This window comes from Narcine bancroftii, chromosome 6 (assembly GCF_036971445.1).
Source record: "Narcine bancroftii isolate sNarBan1 chromosome 6, sNarBan1.hap1, whole genome shotgun sequence".
Lineage (NCBI taxonomy): Eukaryota > Metazoa > Chordata > Chondrichthyes > Torpediniformes > Narcinidae > Narcine > Narcine bancroftii.
In genome coordinates this window covers 164,746,873-164,765,181 of record NC_091474.1, presented here as the reverse complement: position 1 = coordinate 164,765,181, position 18,309 = coordinate 164,746,873, and the positions used below count along the sequence as shown (strand labels likewise).

Sequence of the window (18,309 nt, the reverse complement as noted above, 5' to 3'; positions counted from 1 at the left end):
GACCACCTATAGTAAGAATGCCATTACACTGGAAAGGGTCCAGAAAAGATTAATTGAGGATGGTAATAGTACTCGAGGACTTAACTTACAAGGAGGAACAGAACAGGCTGGGACTTTTTCCTGGATCATAGGAGGCCAAGGGGGTGACATTATGGAGGAATACAAAATCATTAGGGGCCAAGATAAGGTGAACAGTCAGTCTTTCCCAGGATAGGGAAGTCTAACACCAGAGGGCTTAGATTTAAGGCAAGAGGGGAAAGATACAAAAGATATCAGAGGGGATACCTTTTCCATATGAGGCTGGTGGGTATATGGAATAAGGTGCCAGGAGAAGCATGTACAATTATGACACTAAAAGATATTTAGACAGGTACATGGATAACAAAAGTTTAGAGGAAGAGCTCAGTGGTTAGAATACTGGTCTTGTAAACCAGGGGTCGCGAGTTCATTCCTCGCTGAGGCTTCATTTCTATGAGGGGTGCTAGACAAAGTGACGACTCTCTGTCTTCTTTACGGTAGACAAATTCATGTATGTTACATTCTAAATGTTATATTTCGTGACAATAATAGAACCGTTAACCTTTAAAAGCATGTAGCTGAGATAAACTATTTGTTTCTGTGATGTACAACTATTATATTAGGACTTGTATATGGTAGACTGGAACTAAAACTAAAGATGAGTAACATATAACAAAAATAAATAAAACCTGTTGGAAAGTGTTGATTAAGATGGCTACAGCATTTCCTTCCCTCTAAAGTTGAGCAGTTCGGAAAATTGGTGATGGCAGGTAAGTAGTCTTGCACTGAACAAGCAAGGCAATACGTTATTTTTAAATCCATCATATGCCCAGAACTAAGTTAGATTTAGCCTCAGTACAAATCCTCATGTTGGTTTATGCTACTATATTTCTAAAATAGGACAGGACATTCTCAGGCCACAAAAATCCATCCATAGTCCCAAACTCCCAAATTGTGAAACAACATTTGCCCTGTTGTCACCTGAACCCCAAAAAGCACTTGCCTCCAGTATTTTAATCACACTCTTTGAAAGGAGTGAAGGAAGAGTGAATTTGTACTGGATGGGATGTTGAAAGATATGGAGACAAGGAATTGTGAGATTAAACGGGGCAAGAATAGAATGGATTAAATTGAATGAATGCACAATTAACACCACACAGATGATGCCTTTTCATGCCAAGATTATGGGGTTAAAGGTAGTCGGGCGATCCTATTTGATGGAGACATTCCTATCTGACCAAGATCAAATCCTAGTCCTGAGCTGAATGACCAAAACACATCTCAGCAGAGAGTATGGGAGGAGTGGGGGCTGATGAGGTTGAAGACAATTTCAGTAAGCCAGAGCTGACATCAGGGAAGCAGAGAGAAGGATGGGCTACAGGATTCATTAGCTAACCAGCCTCAGTCTGAGCTCATTTCTGTATCTGAAGTGAGTGTCTGCTTCATATGCCACAGATCACTGTGCTGGCAGAATCTTTAATCCTGCTTTTTAAAACATTAAAGCAAGAGCCAACTCAGTCCCCTTCTTATGAATCCTCACTTTGTAAAACTGGCTTGAGAGCAACACAAGTTTCAGCCTTAATGTTTTTTTTTTACTCAATCCCCCTTTTTTAAATCTTCATCTATTCTTCCTTACTATTTTTAAACATAGTCATCCTATCCAAAAAAGTTAAAGGCCTAACATGGATATCAAATAGAAAATGTAATCAATATTCTTTTTTTTTAAAAGTTAAATTATACTTACCCTTGTACAAGAACCAAGATGAGCCTTCAATCCTGATACACTGGTATAATTAGAAGCACAATCCTAAAGAGAGATTAGCTGTTATAAATGATGTTGCTAATTTGTGATTAAAATATACAGGTAACAAAAGATATCTAAAAATACATAACTAAAATAAAAGTATCAGACTGTGAAATTTTTGATCTGCACCCAAAGTTCAGATGAGAAATTTTCCATCACTAATGCTATTTTTGGTTTCAGGCCAATTTTTGGTGAGTGTTAGTTGAGTATGTAAAGGGATTGTCTGTTCATTAAGATATTTTTTACATTCCAAAGATCAGTCACCAGATGGTGATCAAATGTTAAGATGAACCACATTTTTCCTCAATCTGGCCTCTCACTCTCTCCTCTCTAAACCACAAAGGCCAGCAACTATTTATGACCTCAAATACTATTTATGTACTGGAGCCCTTTAGCATTAATCACATATTCATACAATGCAAGACATTAAACTTTAAAAAGAGATTGAATTAACAATATACATTCTCAGATCTTCTTGCACTTCTGCACGACAACTACCATCCTACATGAATGAATTGCTAGAACTAAATTACAGTACTGCTGCCTCAACGACTACCACCCAGTAACACTAACTTCTACTGTGATTAAATGTTTTGAGGGGCTAGTCATGGCCAGAATTAACACATACCTAAGCAAAGATCTGGACCCACTACAATTCACCTATTGAAACAATTGCTCCACAGGAGATGCAATATCACTGGCTCTCCACTCAGTTCTGGATCACTTCGAAAAACACCAATTCATACATATGGCTGCTCTTCGTTGACTACAGCTGAGCCTTCAATACCATTATTTCCTCAGTGCTGGTCAAGAAGCTACAAACTCTAGGCCTCTGTACCCCCCCCTCGGCAACTGGATCCTTGACTTTCTCTTCGGAAGACCATGGTCAGTATGAATTTGAAACGATGTCTCCTCCTCCTCACTAATTATCAAGACAGGTGCACCCCAAGGATGCATGCTTAGCCTAGTACTCTACTCATTAAACACACCAGGCACAATTCCAATGCCATCTACAAGTTTGCCAATGACACCACAGTTGTCAGCAGAATCACAAACTGCAATGAGGAAACATACAGGAGGGAGATAGATCAGCTCGTTGAATGGTGTAATGACAACAACCTTGTCCATAACGTTAGCAAAACCAAGGAGATGATTGTGGATTTCAGGAGGAGGTCAGGGGAACATGATCCAGTCCTCATAGAGGGCTCAGTAGTGGAGAGGGTCAAGAACTTCAAATTCCTGAGGGGGGGTGGGGTCAACATCTCTGAAGAACTGTCCTGGAACCTCCACGTTGATGCAATCACAAAGAAGGCTCGCCAGCGGCTATACTTTGCAAGGTGTCGGAGGAGATTTGCCAAAGACTCTCGTAAACTTCTACAGGTGTACCATAGAGAACATTCTGGCTGGTTGCATTACTGCCTGGTGTGGAAGCACCAACTCACAAGACAAGAATAATTTCCAGATGGTTGTTAACTCGGCCTGCGACATCACAGGCACCAAACTTCACTCCATCGAGAACATTGACATGAGGTGGTGTCTTAAAAAAGCAGCCTCTATCCTCAAAGACCCCCACCATCCAGGCTATGCCCTCTTCACTCTCCTAACATCGGGAAAAAAGGTACAGGAGCCTAAAGATGGGCATACAACGACACAAGGTCAGCTTCTTTCCTGCTGCCATCAAATTCCTGAATAATCAATGAACCAAAGACACTGCCTTACTTTCGTGGACTATTATTTAAATTTTTTATAGTAATGTCATAAGACAGTTATAATATGAATGTTTGTACTATAATGCTGCTACAAAACACTGGATTGTATGATTTGCTCGTGACAATAAATTCTGATTCTGCATTATGATTAACAGGTTATTTCCAAGTTTGCTGACAGAAATTGTTGGAATGGAAATTGCATAATCTTGCTATTTTCTTTCTAGGGTTTGGGGGAAGGGGAGGTGGAAGGGTTTTTTTTATATTCCTCATCTATGAGGGGGATAGACAGAGTAAATGTAGGTAGGCTTTCTCCACTGAGGGTAGGTGAGACACAAATCAGAGGACATGGGTTAAGGGTGAAAGGGGAAAGGTTTAGGGGAAACATGAGAGGGAACACAGAGTGGTGGGAGAGTGGGGCGAGCTTTAAACATTTAAGAAGAATTTGGAAAGGTACATGGATGAGAGGGGCATGGAGGGATAAGGACTGGGTGCACATCAGAAAAAAGATTTGGCACAGACTAGAAGGGCCGAAGGGGCCTGTTTCTGTACTGTAAAGATCTATGATTGGTACAATATAATATTTTTCACCCTCAGATTAGAAACAATGTTAAAATTCTCAACAAGACCCACAAGATTTACTAAAATAGACTTACAAAGATAATATTATAAGAACATAAGAAATAGGAACAGGAGTAGGCCTTCTAGCCCATTGAGCCTGCTCCACCATTCAATAAGATCATGGCTGATCTGATCATTGACTCAACTCCATCTACCTGCCTTTTCCCCATATCCTTTAATTTCTTTTTTATATAAAAAATATCTAACTAAAACTTAAACAAGTTTATAATGAAATAGCCTCAAATGCTTCCCTGGGTATAGAATCCACAAATCACTACTCTTTGGGGGAAAAAAGTTTTTTCTCATCTCTGTCTTAAATCTACTCCCCTGAACCTTGAGGCTGTGCCCCTTAGTTCTGGTCTCACCTACCAGTGAAAACAACTTTCCTACCTCTATCTTATCTATCCCTTTCATAATTTTACTTTTCTATAAGATCTCTCATTCTTCTGAATTCGAGTGAGAATAATCCCAGACGATTTAGTCTCTCCTTGAAAGTCAACACCCTCATCTCTGAGATCAATCTGGCCAACCTCCTCTGGTCTGCCTCCAAGCCCAGTATATCAGTTCCTCAAGTATGGAGGCCAGAACTGTACACAGTACTCCAGGTGTGGCCTCACCAATACCTTGTACAGTTGCAGCATGACCTCCCTGCTCTTGAATTCAATTCCTCGAGCAATGAAGGCCAACATTCCATTTGCCTGCAACCCCACATTTTGTGATTCATGCACAAGCACTCCCAAGCCCTTCTGCACTACAGCATGCTGCAGTTTTTTTTCATCATTTAAATAATAATCTGCTCTTCTATTTTTCCTACCAAAGTAGATGACCTCACATTTACTAACATTGTACTCCATCCGCCAGACATTCGCCCATTCACCTAACGTAACCATATCCTTCTGCAGCCTCTCCATATCCTCTGTACAATTTGGTATCATCCACAAATTTGGCTTCACTACACTCTGTCCCCTCTTCCAGATCATCAATGTAAATAGTGAACAGCTGTGGGCCCAGCACTGACCCCTGTGGCCCCCCACTTACCACTGTCTGCCAATCAGAAAAACAGCCATTTATCCCGACTCTTTGCCTTCTGTCAGTTAACCAATCCTCAATCCATGTCAATATACTTCCTCCAGCTGTATCTTATTGATATGTCTCTTGTATGGCACCTTATCAAACGCCTCTGGAAATCCAAATATACAACATCAACCTGTTCCCCTCTATCAACTGCACCCATTATATCCTCAAAGAACTCAGCAAGTTTGTCAAACAAGACCCGCCCTTTCTGATCCATGCTGCATCTACCTGATGGAAATTCTTCATTCTAAATGTCTCGCTATTTTATCTTTAATAACAGCTTCAAGCATTTTCCTGACTACAGACGTTAACCTTAACTGGCCGATAGTTACCCATCTTCTGCCGACATCTCTTTTTAAATGGAGATGGTTACTCCAAGAGGAGTCAGCACTTATTCACTCAATTTTGCTAAGGTCATTCATTATCAAGTAGGAGATATGGATGGGCTTGTGGATACACATCAATCAATTTAGGCTACACTGCATTCCATTACTAAATCAAGAGGGTAAAACAAACAAACTTACCAAAAAAGGCAGCTCTTTGCAGCAGAATCCATTCTGACCTAATATGGCATTGTTTGTTTGTCAGGGCATATATTGCAATCAACATTAAATTTTACAAATAAATCTTCCAACAAACTGATTTGCCGATCCATATGGTGGCGCACATCAAAGATGCAGGCGAACCGGCTCCGTGTGTGATGGCTGCGATAGCAGAGCAGCCACGTTAAGATGGCACCGTTGGGTTTTGGGAGTGCCTCATGGCCTCAGCCACAGCGCGCACTTTTCGGCAGCGTAGAGACGTCAATGCTGATGCAGGGTGGGGCTTGTGCCTGCCCTTAATGGCATGCATAGGCATTCAAATAAAATCAGTTGAAACTGAAACTCACACCGAACGCAGTCGCTGTGAAACCGTCCCCCTTCTGTACGTTTCGCCTGTGCACATGGTTTGGGCAAGTGGATGCACAATTTCACCTCAGGCAGATAATGCTTTACCATGTTGTCAGCACCCTCGACCAGGAAATTGCTGCCAGTGTGGACAACCTGATCCACAACCATCCGAGGAGGGTAAATACCCCGCGCTCAAACAACTCCTCCTCAGTACATTCGGCCTGACCAGATGCCAGTGCGCCACCAGCCTCATGCACCTGGATGGCTTAAGAGACAGGCCCCCGTCCCCCCTCATGGACAAGATGCTCGCTCTAGCGGAAGGACATAAACCATGCCTCATGTTTGAGCAGGCATTCCTCGAGCAGATGCTGGACGACATGCAGCTTCTGTTGGCCGACGAAGACTTCTCCAACCCACACAAGGTCACAGCCCAAGCAGATGTCCTATGGCACACGAAGCAGGAAAAGAGGCCACCATGAGTCAGGTGACACGCCCCAAAAGTAAAACTGAGAGCTCAAACGATACCTGGCGTTTCTACCACAAGCGCTGGGGAGCCAAGGCATGAAAGTGCAGACAACCTGGCTCATTTCAGGAAACGAACAGGCCAGCCGCCATTGATGGCTGCGACGGCTGGCCACACCAATAGCCTCCTCCACTTGACCGACAAAGCAAGTGGCCGGTGCTTTCTGGTTGACGCCGGCGCCGAGTTGATCGTCAGCCCACCAACTGCTCTGGAAACCCGCAACCGAGCACGAGGCCCCACACTACGAGCAGCCAATGGTACCAACATCAGACTTACGGCACGCGTAACGTGCAGATCCAACTCGGTAGAGAAAAGTTCCATTGTAGGTTCACCCTGGCCTCAGTGGGCATAGTGATCCTCAAAGCCAACTTCCTCCAAGCTCACAGCCTATCAGTCAACCTCAAAGGCAAGTGCTTAGTACATGCCCACACCTTGCAGACAGTCCACCTCGAGGCCACCATCGCTTGCGACCTGGGAATAGCTGCAGTCAGTGCCCCCAAAAACGAATACACCCACATCCTTAGCAAGTTCCCAGCAATCTTACGGCCACAGTTCACCTCCGCTATGCCCCAACAAGGCGTGCTGCACCAGATTCTGACCCAGGGCCCCCCATTCCACGCCAAAGCCAGAAGGCTGCCCCCCAACAAACTGCAACTGGCCAAAGAAGAGTTCTCCCGCATGCAGGAGTTGGGGATTATCCACAGATCAGACAGCCCATGGGCATCCCTGCTTCACATGCTCCCCACAGCCTCAGGCGGCTAGCGCCCGTGCGGAGACTACTGCCGCCTGAATGACGCGACGACACCAGACCGTTACTCCATTCCCCACATCCAGGACTTCACCGCCAACCTGTACGACGTGAGGGTCTTTTTAAAGTTCAACCTCGTACAGGGCTACCACCAGATCCCAGTACACCCCAATGACATCGGAAAGACAGCCGTCATCACCCTGTTCGGCCTTTTTGAATTCCTGCAAATGCCCTTCAGCCTCAAGAATGTGGCGCAAACATTCCAACGCCTGATGGACGCAGTGGGCAAGGATCTGAACTTTGTGTTCACATAAGTCGACGACCTTCTCATCACCAGTCGAGATCATGATGATCTCCACACACTGTTTGCCCGCCTGGCAGAATTCGGCCTTACATTCAACGTGGTCAAAAGCCACTTCGGCAAGGAGTCCATGCAATTCTTGGGCCACACCATCATGGCAGACAGAGCCAATTCATCAGCAGAGAAGGTCACAGCCATTCGCCAATTCGCACGACCCAACAAACTCAAAGGTCTGCAGGAATTCACAGGGATAGCCCACATCATGCGACCGTTGTTCACCATGATCGCCACCAAAAACAAGACCATGGTGTGGATGGAGGAGGCCGAAGCAGCTTTAATCACAACAAAGGATGCCCTGGCGAGTGCCACCCTACTGGCCCACCTGCGGTCTGACACCCACACTGCCCTCTCTGTAAATGCATCAGCCATGGCCATTGGAGGCATCCTGGAGCAGTCGGTGGAAGGTCAATGGAGACCCATGGCATTCTTTAGCCGTCATCTGCACCCCACCCCCCCCCCCCGGCCACTGAACTCAAATATAGCGCCTTTGACAGGGAGCCAACTTGGGTCTTTACCTGGCGATCAGACACTTCCAGTACTTCCTGGAGGTCAGGCCATTCATGGTCTTCACAGACCACAAGCCCCTAACCCAAGCCCTCGTCATGGCCAAAGACCCCTGGTCAGTGCACATGTTCAGATATCTGTTCTACATCTCCGAATTCACTACGGACATCCGGCACTTAGCGGGCAAGGACAATATCATGGCCAATGCACTCTCGCGACCCACAATGCACACGTTAGCCCCTGGCCTTGACAACGCTCAACTAGCACAGGCACAAAAGGGGGGTGGCGAGATGCAAGCATTTTGCACCGCCATCACCAGCCTCCATTTAAGGACCTCAAGCTACTGGACGGCCTCGACACGCTCCTAAGTGATGTCTCCACTGGCACACCGTGTCTAGTAGTGCCACAGCAGTGGAGGCATCAAGCCCTCAAAGAAGATTTACAAGCATCATCTGTGGAACTAGTCTACAGAACACCCCTATCCCTACCCGGTGAGCTCCTCTGCCCTGGCGTGGACTCCAGCATTGGTAATCGGACACTGCTAATGGACTTGTGGGACAAGTTGTTCGCATTGGCACCCCCCACCTTCTCACCACGGCAGCCAACCAACTTGCATCCCTAATGACTTATCCACCATGGACTTTGTGTTTGTTCGGCGAGGCCCCCACCCAGCTTCGCTTCAACGACCCTAAGAGGTGAGACGCTAAAGCCGGTTCTGGGGGGGTTGTGTGGTGGTGCACATAAAAGATGTAGGTGAACTGGCTCCGCATTTGATGGCCGTGATAGCAGAGCAGCTGTGTTAAGACGGTGCCGTCAGGTTTTGGGGGTGCCTCGTGGCCTCGGCCACATTGCATGCTTTATGGCAGTGTAGTGACGTCAATGCCGACGTAGGGCAAGGCTCGTGCCTGCCCTTAAAGGCACACGCGGGCATATGAATAAAGTTAGTTGAAACTGAAACTCACACCGACCTGTGGTTTCTTTGAATCACTGTAGCTACCACTACAATCACATAATTTTAGAATTGCTTAAAAGAAATGTTTGGTGCAAGTGAAGTTGTTAATAAATAGAACATTTATATTACAAGGAAAATAATGGAATTGTGAGGAATTGTAGATTAATCCAGCACAGCATAGTCATACATCAAAAATCACAAATAAGTTAGAATGTCTTGAAAATCATTTCTTATGCATTCATTAATTTTGAATAGTAACCCATTCCAATACTTAAAATGTCACATTAGAATGTATCGTCAAAGATGACTAGGCAAAATTTGTGACAATTTGTCAAGTAATGTTTTGGTAACACAACTGCTTCATTTCACTAAAATAATGCTCATCTTTAGTACACACCTCTCCATAAATTGAAATGAGATGTGTGCATTGGGGATGAAGTGGAGGCGAGGAGAGGGTAGGGGTGTAATTTCAGAATTAATACCATTGGTAAAGGTGTCATCTACTGTGATGAAACCAGATTGGGATTTTATCATAATTAACAGCATTAAAATAGAAGATACTATATTTACCTTGTTTGGACATTGCACTCTCTTATAGGTTTTCATTTCATTCTTCCACTGGCAAAGCACTTCATGACTGAATTTAGGCAAACCAGGCCTTATGTACTTCAACTAAAGACAAAAAAAATTACAAATACACTTAAGTAAAGAATTTTTTCCATAGTCACGTTTTAAAGATGCAATATCAGATGCATGGCTTGTTTTGATAATGAAATTAGTATTCTCCAATTGCAATGAAGTAATATTTCAATCTATACCTGCATGTCTCCAAAGCAGGTAGCCATAGCATGAACTTCTAGCTAATATTTTTCTCTGAATTCAAAAAGACAGGAATATTTTAAAACAAAATTGTGAACAGCTTAACTTCAGGAGACAGGGTGTACTTTAGTACACGGCAAATTTCACCCATTAAAAATGAAAGCTAAGACTCAAGAACATCAATCAAAATCCAAGAACAGAAATGAAAATAGACAACATTTACAGACAAACTTTTTACTCTCCTAACATCAGACCCATTTAAAAACCTAACTTGCCATGTACTATAGGAAAATAATGTGAAATACAGTATTATGGATTCTAAACTCTATGACCGTGATAGCTCAAAGTTGATCATTTGTCAGTAGCTCATTCATCAACACATACTGTCAAGGCAGAGACAGAACAAATAATCACATGGCTCAAGAAGCAAATGTTTCAAGCATATGCAGATTCTTGTCCCCAAGAGGAATGCTACATTTTAGGAAAAATGAGGGTATGATAGGGAAGCTGCAGACATAAAATATCCCTTTTCTGAGTCATTTTCCACCTTATCATCATCTGGAACCAGGTCACGTTGGATTTTCCTCCGAGGTGATTCCCGAGCAAGTTCATCCGCTACAATTTCGTGCAGGTGATAGGCAGCTAACTTGGCAGAACTCCTTCGCACTCTTCCACTGGACGTTCTTTCCACTTCTGGTTCACTTTCTTTTTCAGCAGTTTCATCGTCTGTAGTTTCTGGAGACTGATCAATTTAAAAAAAATTGTCTGCAAAGATTGACAATCAAATATTTTGGATTCAAAGTTTCATCAGTAATCGTACATGGTTATGAAGGGAGAGCCACCATCAGATGATCTAGATGAAAGTGGGAACACATGTTACAGCACAATATTAATTACTGTATTTGATGGCATACAAGACCCCCGTCCCCCCCATCCCCCAATTTCAGCAGGAAATATTAAGAATTATTGTACATTTACAGGTAAGCAGAATGTTTTTAATTCAGTTCTCACTCACTTTGCTGTGTGGCTTCTCCTAGACAGGCATCTCAGCCCCTGGGCCCAGGGCAGACAGCAAGGAATCCCTCCCTCCATGATACTGAGCCATGCAGTGACGACGATCACTGTCTGCGTAAATCACCATTATCACCTTAATTTCAACTTTGCATACAAGACCCGGGGGATATTTTCGAGCTCATTTTGGGGGGAAAAATTTGTCTTGTATGCCATCAAATACGGTATCTGTTAATCATATGTTGCGCTTCCAGTCCTCAAATCCACACAAATTCAAGGAGAAAATGGCAAAAGGGTAGAGATAGGAAAAAATATCAAGTGTGCTTTATCACTCATCATCAATCTGTACTAATAGTGAAATAATGACTAGGTATACAAGAAATACTTTTAGTATCAAAAGTCTCAATGCAAATCTATTGCCTAAGATTGGCAACTATGCAAGGTTGTAAAGAAATTGTAATTACCGGCGCATGTTCTGATTTCAAGTGATAATCCAAGCCTGCTTTCGACTTGTACAGCTTTCCACAGTGTTGGCATTTAAATAATTGTTTCAATAATTCAGATTCTTCCTTACCACACTTCTTAAGGTGATATAGGTAACCCATTATACTAGTGAAGCTAGCAGAACAGTCCTGAAGATCAGAAAGATACATTAGAAATTCAATAAATCTCAAAGAATATTGTATCATTACTTAAGAAATATGCCAAACTCATCCATCATTCTTTAATTTTATACATGCTCAATTAAGATTAATGTCACATCAAGTTATTGCATTATATTCAATGCATTTTATTTAAATTCTCACATATCAATAATCATTCCAAATTTCACGATGCATCTGCAAAGAATAAAGACATTTAAGAAACATTTTCACACAGACTGTATTATTCCTTCAGGTCCACTAAGAGCATCAGTTTTACTTCACTTCTAATGTAGCATTAGAGTTGGATTAAAAAAGGAAAAAAGATTTTATAGGCACAGTAAAAATGATTGAACAAAACATCAAAATATCTTCTGTATCAGCATTTTCTTTCCTTTCCACTAAAAGTCTTATCTTTCTTTATAATACTGCATCTAATTAGCTTACAAGATGATGCAGCAATAACATATAGCCACCCAGCTAATTTGTTAAGCAATTCAAATACTAACATGTTGGTCTGAAATCTATTATGGAATGTAAACAAATCTGAATCATTGGTTCTTTTTTTTATTCATTCTGCTGCTGGCAAGGTTAGTGTTTATTTTGTAACTGCTTTTTCTTGGGTTATTTCAGTGGACTGGTAAAAATCAGTGTAATTGGGAGTGTAGAGATCCAAATCAAAGTGAAAGACATTAGTAAACTAGTATGATTTTTTGATGGTTAGCATTAGAAATACAAAATTTTTGATTTTAGATTAAATTTAAAGAATCAATAGACTCCCAGATACAAATCCAGTAGCATAATTGCTTCACAGCTGCACAACAGGGAGGGCCATTTTTCTCACATGGGGGGAATGGGAAGGATCATTAAATAAATGACAAGATGAGCCATCTTGCCCAAAGACATTGATCAGGCAGCTACAAAGCTAAAGTAACTGGAAAACAGCCTGCACTAAGCACAAAACAGAATAGATGCATAACGTACTCCCAAACCAGTTCTGGTCACCGAATTATAGGAAGGATATCAACAAGGTAGAGAGAATACAGAGAAGATTTATGAAACTGTTACCTAGAATCGAGATTACAAAGAAAGATTAAGCAAATTAGGTCTTTATTCTTTGGAGTATAGAAGGTTGAGAGGGGATTTGATAGAGATATTTAATATTATGAGAGGGATAGTTAGAGTTGATGTGGATAGGCTTTTTCCACTTAACGGATTTTGGAGCTTTCCAGATTTTAGATGTCAGGATAAAGGATTGTGTACCTGTACCAACTAGGGGGCTTAAAATTGCCAGATTTAAAAAAATATTATTGGGCAGCCAAGGTGAGATTTATCACCTCGCTCTTTGAAGGAGGGGGCCCTCCCTCATGGGCACAGATTGGACTACATGTGATCGGTGAAAAGGAGAGTTTATAAATGTGACACAATTAATTTCAAACAAAACTGATAACCCCATACTAAAACATGTACTTCAGGCATGGCAATGAATAAATTGGAATGAAAGTGGGGATAGCTCCCAAAACGCTCTTGACCCAGAACAACTTAATGCCCAGGACTCTGGACAATAAGATCCTGGACACCTGGTGCCAGAAGATCAGGTGTATCAAGGATTGTTTCAAGTAAGGGCAGATCATGTCATTCAAGTAGTTGAGGAATAAATATGAACATTTTTTTGCTATCTGCAACTAAGATCAATTTTAAAGGGACATGTGTAGTGACATGGAGATTCTAATTCAAAGGGAGAATGTGTGTAAATTTAACTCTATAATGTATTTCATATTCCAAAGTGAAGGCCCGAAGCTGGGCTTACATAGGTTGAGGGAAAGATGGGAGTCGGACTTGGGCACAACAATCCATGAGCATTGCTGATCAGACTTGTGTCGGGACAGCATGACAGCAGTTATTAATGCCAGGTACAGGTTGGTGCAATATAATTTCCTGCATCAACTGTACCTCACATCATAAACATTACATAAATCTAAATCAGAAATATCAGAAATAGGACTTAGGTGTGGTGTGGAGATTGGAACCTTTATCCATTCAACTTGGCAGTGTACAAAGGTGAGATCCTTCTGGGACGACCTGGGGACATTCTGAAAAAATTTCAAAAGGTGCATTTTCCACAGGAACCGAAATAGTATCTTTTGGAAAACATTATAGACATGAGTTTTAAATTGTCAAAATATCAAATTCAGTTTGTGAAGTTCACCTTGGAGGTACACAGGAAATGGATAGCAGTCACGTGGAAGCCTGACTCCCAACTAAATATTACACGGTAGAATATGGAAATGCAGAGTTGTATTCTCCTAGAGAAAATCAGGTACAATTTAAAGAGGAAATATAACACATTCGTTAGAGTGTGGCAACCTTATCTGAAACAATCCGTCCCAGCAGAGAAATGGTTGGGATCAAAGAAGTGGGTTTTTTTTTCTTCCTTTCCCCTTTTTATTTAAGTACCTGGGTTTTTTTTTCAGTTTTTCCACAAGGTTCAGTATTTGTTTCTTTTGTATTGTATAACATACAACTTTCTTCTCAGTTGTATTGGGGCATGGGGGATGGGGAGGGGAAAATGAACTCTATGTTATACACAAGTGTTGAAAGAGAGTATTGTCTGAATCTATGTCTTTGAAAATCAAAAATAAAATATTTTAAAAAAGAATCTTAACAATGGATAAGACCACTGGAAGATGGAACTATTTTATTTCAAAACTTATTTCATAATGTGACACAAATTTAACTCTAAATAAACTTTGCAGTATATATACATTTTCTTTTAACAAATCAATAGCAGCAAATATATTTGACCTTTTTGACCCTTACCTCACGGAGACACTTCAGTCTCCCCATTCTCCTCAAAACCTTACGAAGCCTTTCTCTATCAGTCTGCTCATCAACCACATCCCCATCTTTCAAAATTGGCTAAAATGAAATTAAAAATATTCTGCTTTTATAGATATATTTGCAAACTTTTGATTTTGAACAATAATCCAGGAAGAACCCTGGATGTCACTGGTTCTCCCAGCACACCTCTACAATGGATTTCAGTAAATCAACAAACCTAAAAGAAACACATTGGAACTAGAGTTGAAACCCAGCCTACAGAGAAACAATAAGTTAACTTGTTAAATAGAGACAAAAGATTGCTACAGAAATTAATTCAGATGATGTTACTGGGGGTTACAAAACTACTCACTACACAGAAATTAGTACAAGTCGTACCTCTTTAATCCAGAAACTATGGGATATGGCCATTGCTGGACCACAGGAAATGCCAGAATATAGAAAGTGACCCCTAAGCATTTATTGTATTCAGTTACCGTGAGCAAGTCTGCAGCAATTTGACAAAGTGATTGCTAGCAATAGGAAATTACATAATCTGTGCAGACACTTTTGATCCTGTATCAGTGTCAACAGATCGCACTGCCCCAGGCTCTCCCCACACCCCCATGTCGGGCCCCACACTGATCCCATTGCCACCTTCTCTCCCCACAGCCCTGTATCAGTCCCCAAACTAATCCCAGTTATGAGGTAATTATGAAATAAATGAAAGATATCATAATTATTTTTATTAGCCTTAACAGTTTTGGGATTTATAAGCAGCTAAAAGTCATTTTTAAAACATATTTTCGTAAGTCTTGATGGACAATCTGAAAGGACAGGGATTTATTGTAATTACGTGTGTGGGATTTGCACAATGTCTAAATCCCAAAAAGTCCTATTTCACAGAACATATTGTGGACATTAAGTGATGCATGACTATACTGAAATTCACCCTGGAGGGAGATCCACAAACGTGCTGGACCATGGGAGTTGCCAGTCCATAGTGCATTGGATTAGAGAGCTAAAGCCTGTACTAAATTTTAACCCTTACTGGAAGATGATAAACATGAGTTTGGAGGTCAGATGAGTTAACAACTATTTTTATACATTCCATTACAAGCATTTCAAAAAGAGTCCTAGAGCCAGAAAAACTGTCTATCCCTAATAGCTTACATTCTTAAGTATCAAAAACATTTTGAGCAACACACAAAATGCTGGAGAAACTCATTGGGTCAGGCACATTCAATATTTCAGACCATAACTCTTCATCAGAAGTGAACCAGTTTTGAACGTTTTCTTCATTTATAGAAATGTATGTGTAATTCAGTTAAGAACTCAGAGTAGTAACACAGAATCGTTATATTGTTTCATCTCTATATGCTTTACTTCCAAACGAATGTCAACGGCCAAACCAAAACCATGCAAGTCTGTGGTGACCATCTGATTGAAAGATAATTATGCACCACAAACGCTGAAAAAAAAACTGAATGACGTAACAGACAAATTTTTTAAAAAACTCAGTTGAGTAAATTTTACAACTTTTCAAACTTAAAAACTCTGATGTTTATTTACATTATGGTTTTAAATTAGTCATCTGCCACCAGACCAAGATTCAATATGAACTGATGGAATTGACTGGATATGCTCTCTTGAAAGTCCAAAGTCCAGCAACATTTTATGAACACGATGCACATAAACAATTTGATATCAAGGAGAAAGGCTTCCAAGCTACTAAGCTTTAGATTTAGCTATCTTACCATGTTGTTATGATCTGCCATTAAATGATACTTGAGCCCAGCTAAAGACTTCAATTGTTTTCCACAGTGTTGGCATACAAAGGGTTCCTAAAAGAAAAGGAGCAACTCTTAGAATGGAAAGTCATATGTCTGTGACTTTATTTCACTCTAAATAATGTAAATACTGTTCACTAGTGTAAAATAGAAATATGACAATTTTTCAAACAGACCTTTTAAAAAGGTTCAATAATACTATTTTAGGCAATAACATTCATCAAATGCTCAGTAGACCTCTGAAACACACACATCAGAACAGGCACCTCATTATAAACATTTGGATTGCTTGAAGTATGTCTACAGTTATTCAACATCACAAGAAGTGCTGCCTATTTTGTTACTTAGGCACAAAAAGTCTTTTGTTATTTTAAATATATACATTTTCTTTATATTGTAGTATGCAAAAAGGTCTCTTGCCTTTTTCCTACGCTAATACTCTGGTCAATAGCTTTGCGACAAACTGAACTCCCAATATTTTACACTGCAACACCACCTAACATCATGCACCCCTGAAGAAAATTGATAGAGTTCTCTGCAACATTTTCATTTCCATAGACACCAAGAGAGTCAAAAAGAATAATTTCCAAAGGAGGAGGGAATGGAGAGGTTTGGACATGGAGATGAAATGTTGATATCACAAACAGGAGTTCCCCCTTGCTCACTTTAAACATCTTCAAGTGGCAGCAACACAACTTTGCTGTTGGGGCCATAGAAGATTCTATGGGAGATGAACAATCAATTCTGTCTTGCCATTTTAATTTTAAATAATCCAATATTCTTATTGGTAGAGGTTAGAAGATTCAGAATGGGAAAAGTAATATTCAAAAAGGAAACAGAACAAACCAATGGTTGATGCGTGCAAAAGACAAATGAAAGGATTCTATCTGTATATAGTTTCCTTTGGTAATCCTATGAAAATTTAAACTAAATATAATTTAACAAATTCTTCAACCTTTGTAAAGACTTGATTCCAAATGGTATTTACCAATCTACAGAAACACTATCTGCAATTGCATTTTAATATAGACTACAATCCTTCAATGTTCGTATTTGACTGGTCTGCAGGAAAAATAAATGTAAGTTACTTCCTCTAGGAGTCACATTTCACAGTAAAGCTAATAGGCACCTCTTTGCAGTTTGCCATGTGTTTTTTCAGGCCTTCCACCGTCTTCCTCATAACAGCCTTACACGTAGGGCACGTAATCTTTCCCTTTTCCAGAATTTCCAGATACCAGTGTTCCTCCTGACTTCCTGCCAATTTAATCCAGCCACATGTAAAACTTATTAATTACAAAGACAAGCTAATATGGAAATTCCTTATTAAAAGTAACCTCAAGTGTCATGTAATATTTTTCCAAGTTCTTCCCTTCCTATTCAAATTATATGGCAAGAGTTGGAACTTAATTTTAAAGATTTGAATAAATTAGAGCAGAAAATCAGCAAATAACAGATCTTGGGGAAATAAAATCAACAGGAATGTAGATGATAGGAGTAAAACACCAAAGTTTGTAAATGCCATGATTGAAGCAAAAACAATGCTGGAGAAACTCAGCAGGTCTAACAGTGTACTTATAAGGCAAAGATAAAGATACATAACTGACATTTCAGGCTTGAGCCCTTCATCAAGGTATGAGCAAAATGTAGACAGGCACCCAAACAAAATGATTGGGGTGGTGGGGGGAGGAGCACAGTTCCACAGGCAAGAGGTAAGGGAGAGAGAGCACATCTGCAAATGGGGGAGGGGGGGAGGATCTGTGAATAGAGAGGTAAGGGGTGAAGATCTGGAGGAAAGGAAACACAGATATAGGGAGGGAAAATGGGGAAGTGGGTTAGCATAAACTTGAGGTCTATGTTAATGCCATCCAGTTGGAGAGTGTCTGGATGGAATATTAAGTGTTGCTCCTCCAATTTAAGGGTGGCCATGGTTTGGCAGTGCATGAGACCATGGACAGCCATGTCAGTACAGGAGTAAGGTGTAGAATTGAAATGGTTGGCCACTGAGACAGAGCGAAGGTGCTCAGCGA

General features: G+C 41.0%; 1 protein-coding gene across 2 annotated transcripts in view; it reads right to left on the bottom strand.

Annotated features, from left to right (window-relative positions):
* znf512 (zinc finger protein 512) overlaps nt 1-18,309 on the bottom strand; it is a 59,257-nt gene that overhangs the window by 4,933 nt on the left and 36,015 nt on the right. For both annotated transcript variants that reach the window (XM_069886579.1, XM_069886578.1), the window contains exons 8-14: nt 17,412-17,536; nt 16,250-16,336; nt 14,493-14,591; nt 11,496-11,663; nt 10,568-10,762; nt 9,772-9,873; nt 1,763-1,825 (exon numbers count right to left, since the gene is read on the bottom strand). In XM_069886579.1, coding sequence (XP_069742680.1) covers nt 1,763-1,825; nt 9,772-9,873; nt 10,568-10,762; nt 11,496-11,663; nt 14,493-14,591; nt 16,250-16,336; nt 17,412-17,536 — 839 coding nt within the window. The remainder of the gene's footprint in view (nt 1-1,762; nt 1,826-9,771; nt 9,874-10,567; nt 10,763-11,495; nt 11,664-14,492; nt 14,592-16,249; nt 16,337-17,411; nt 17,537-18,309) is intronic.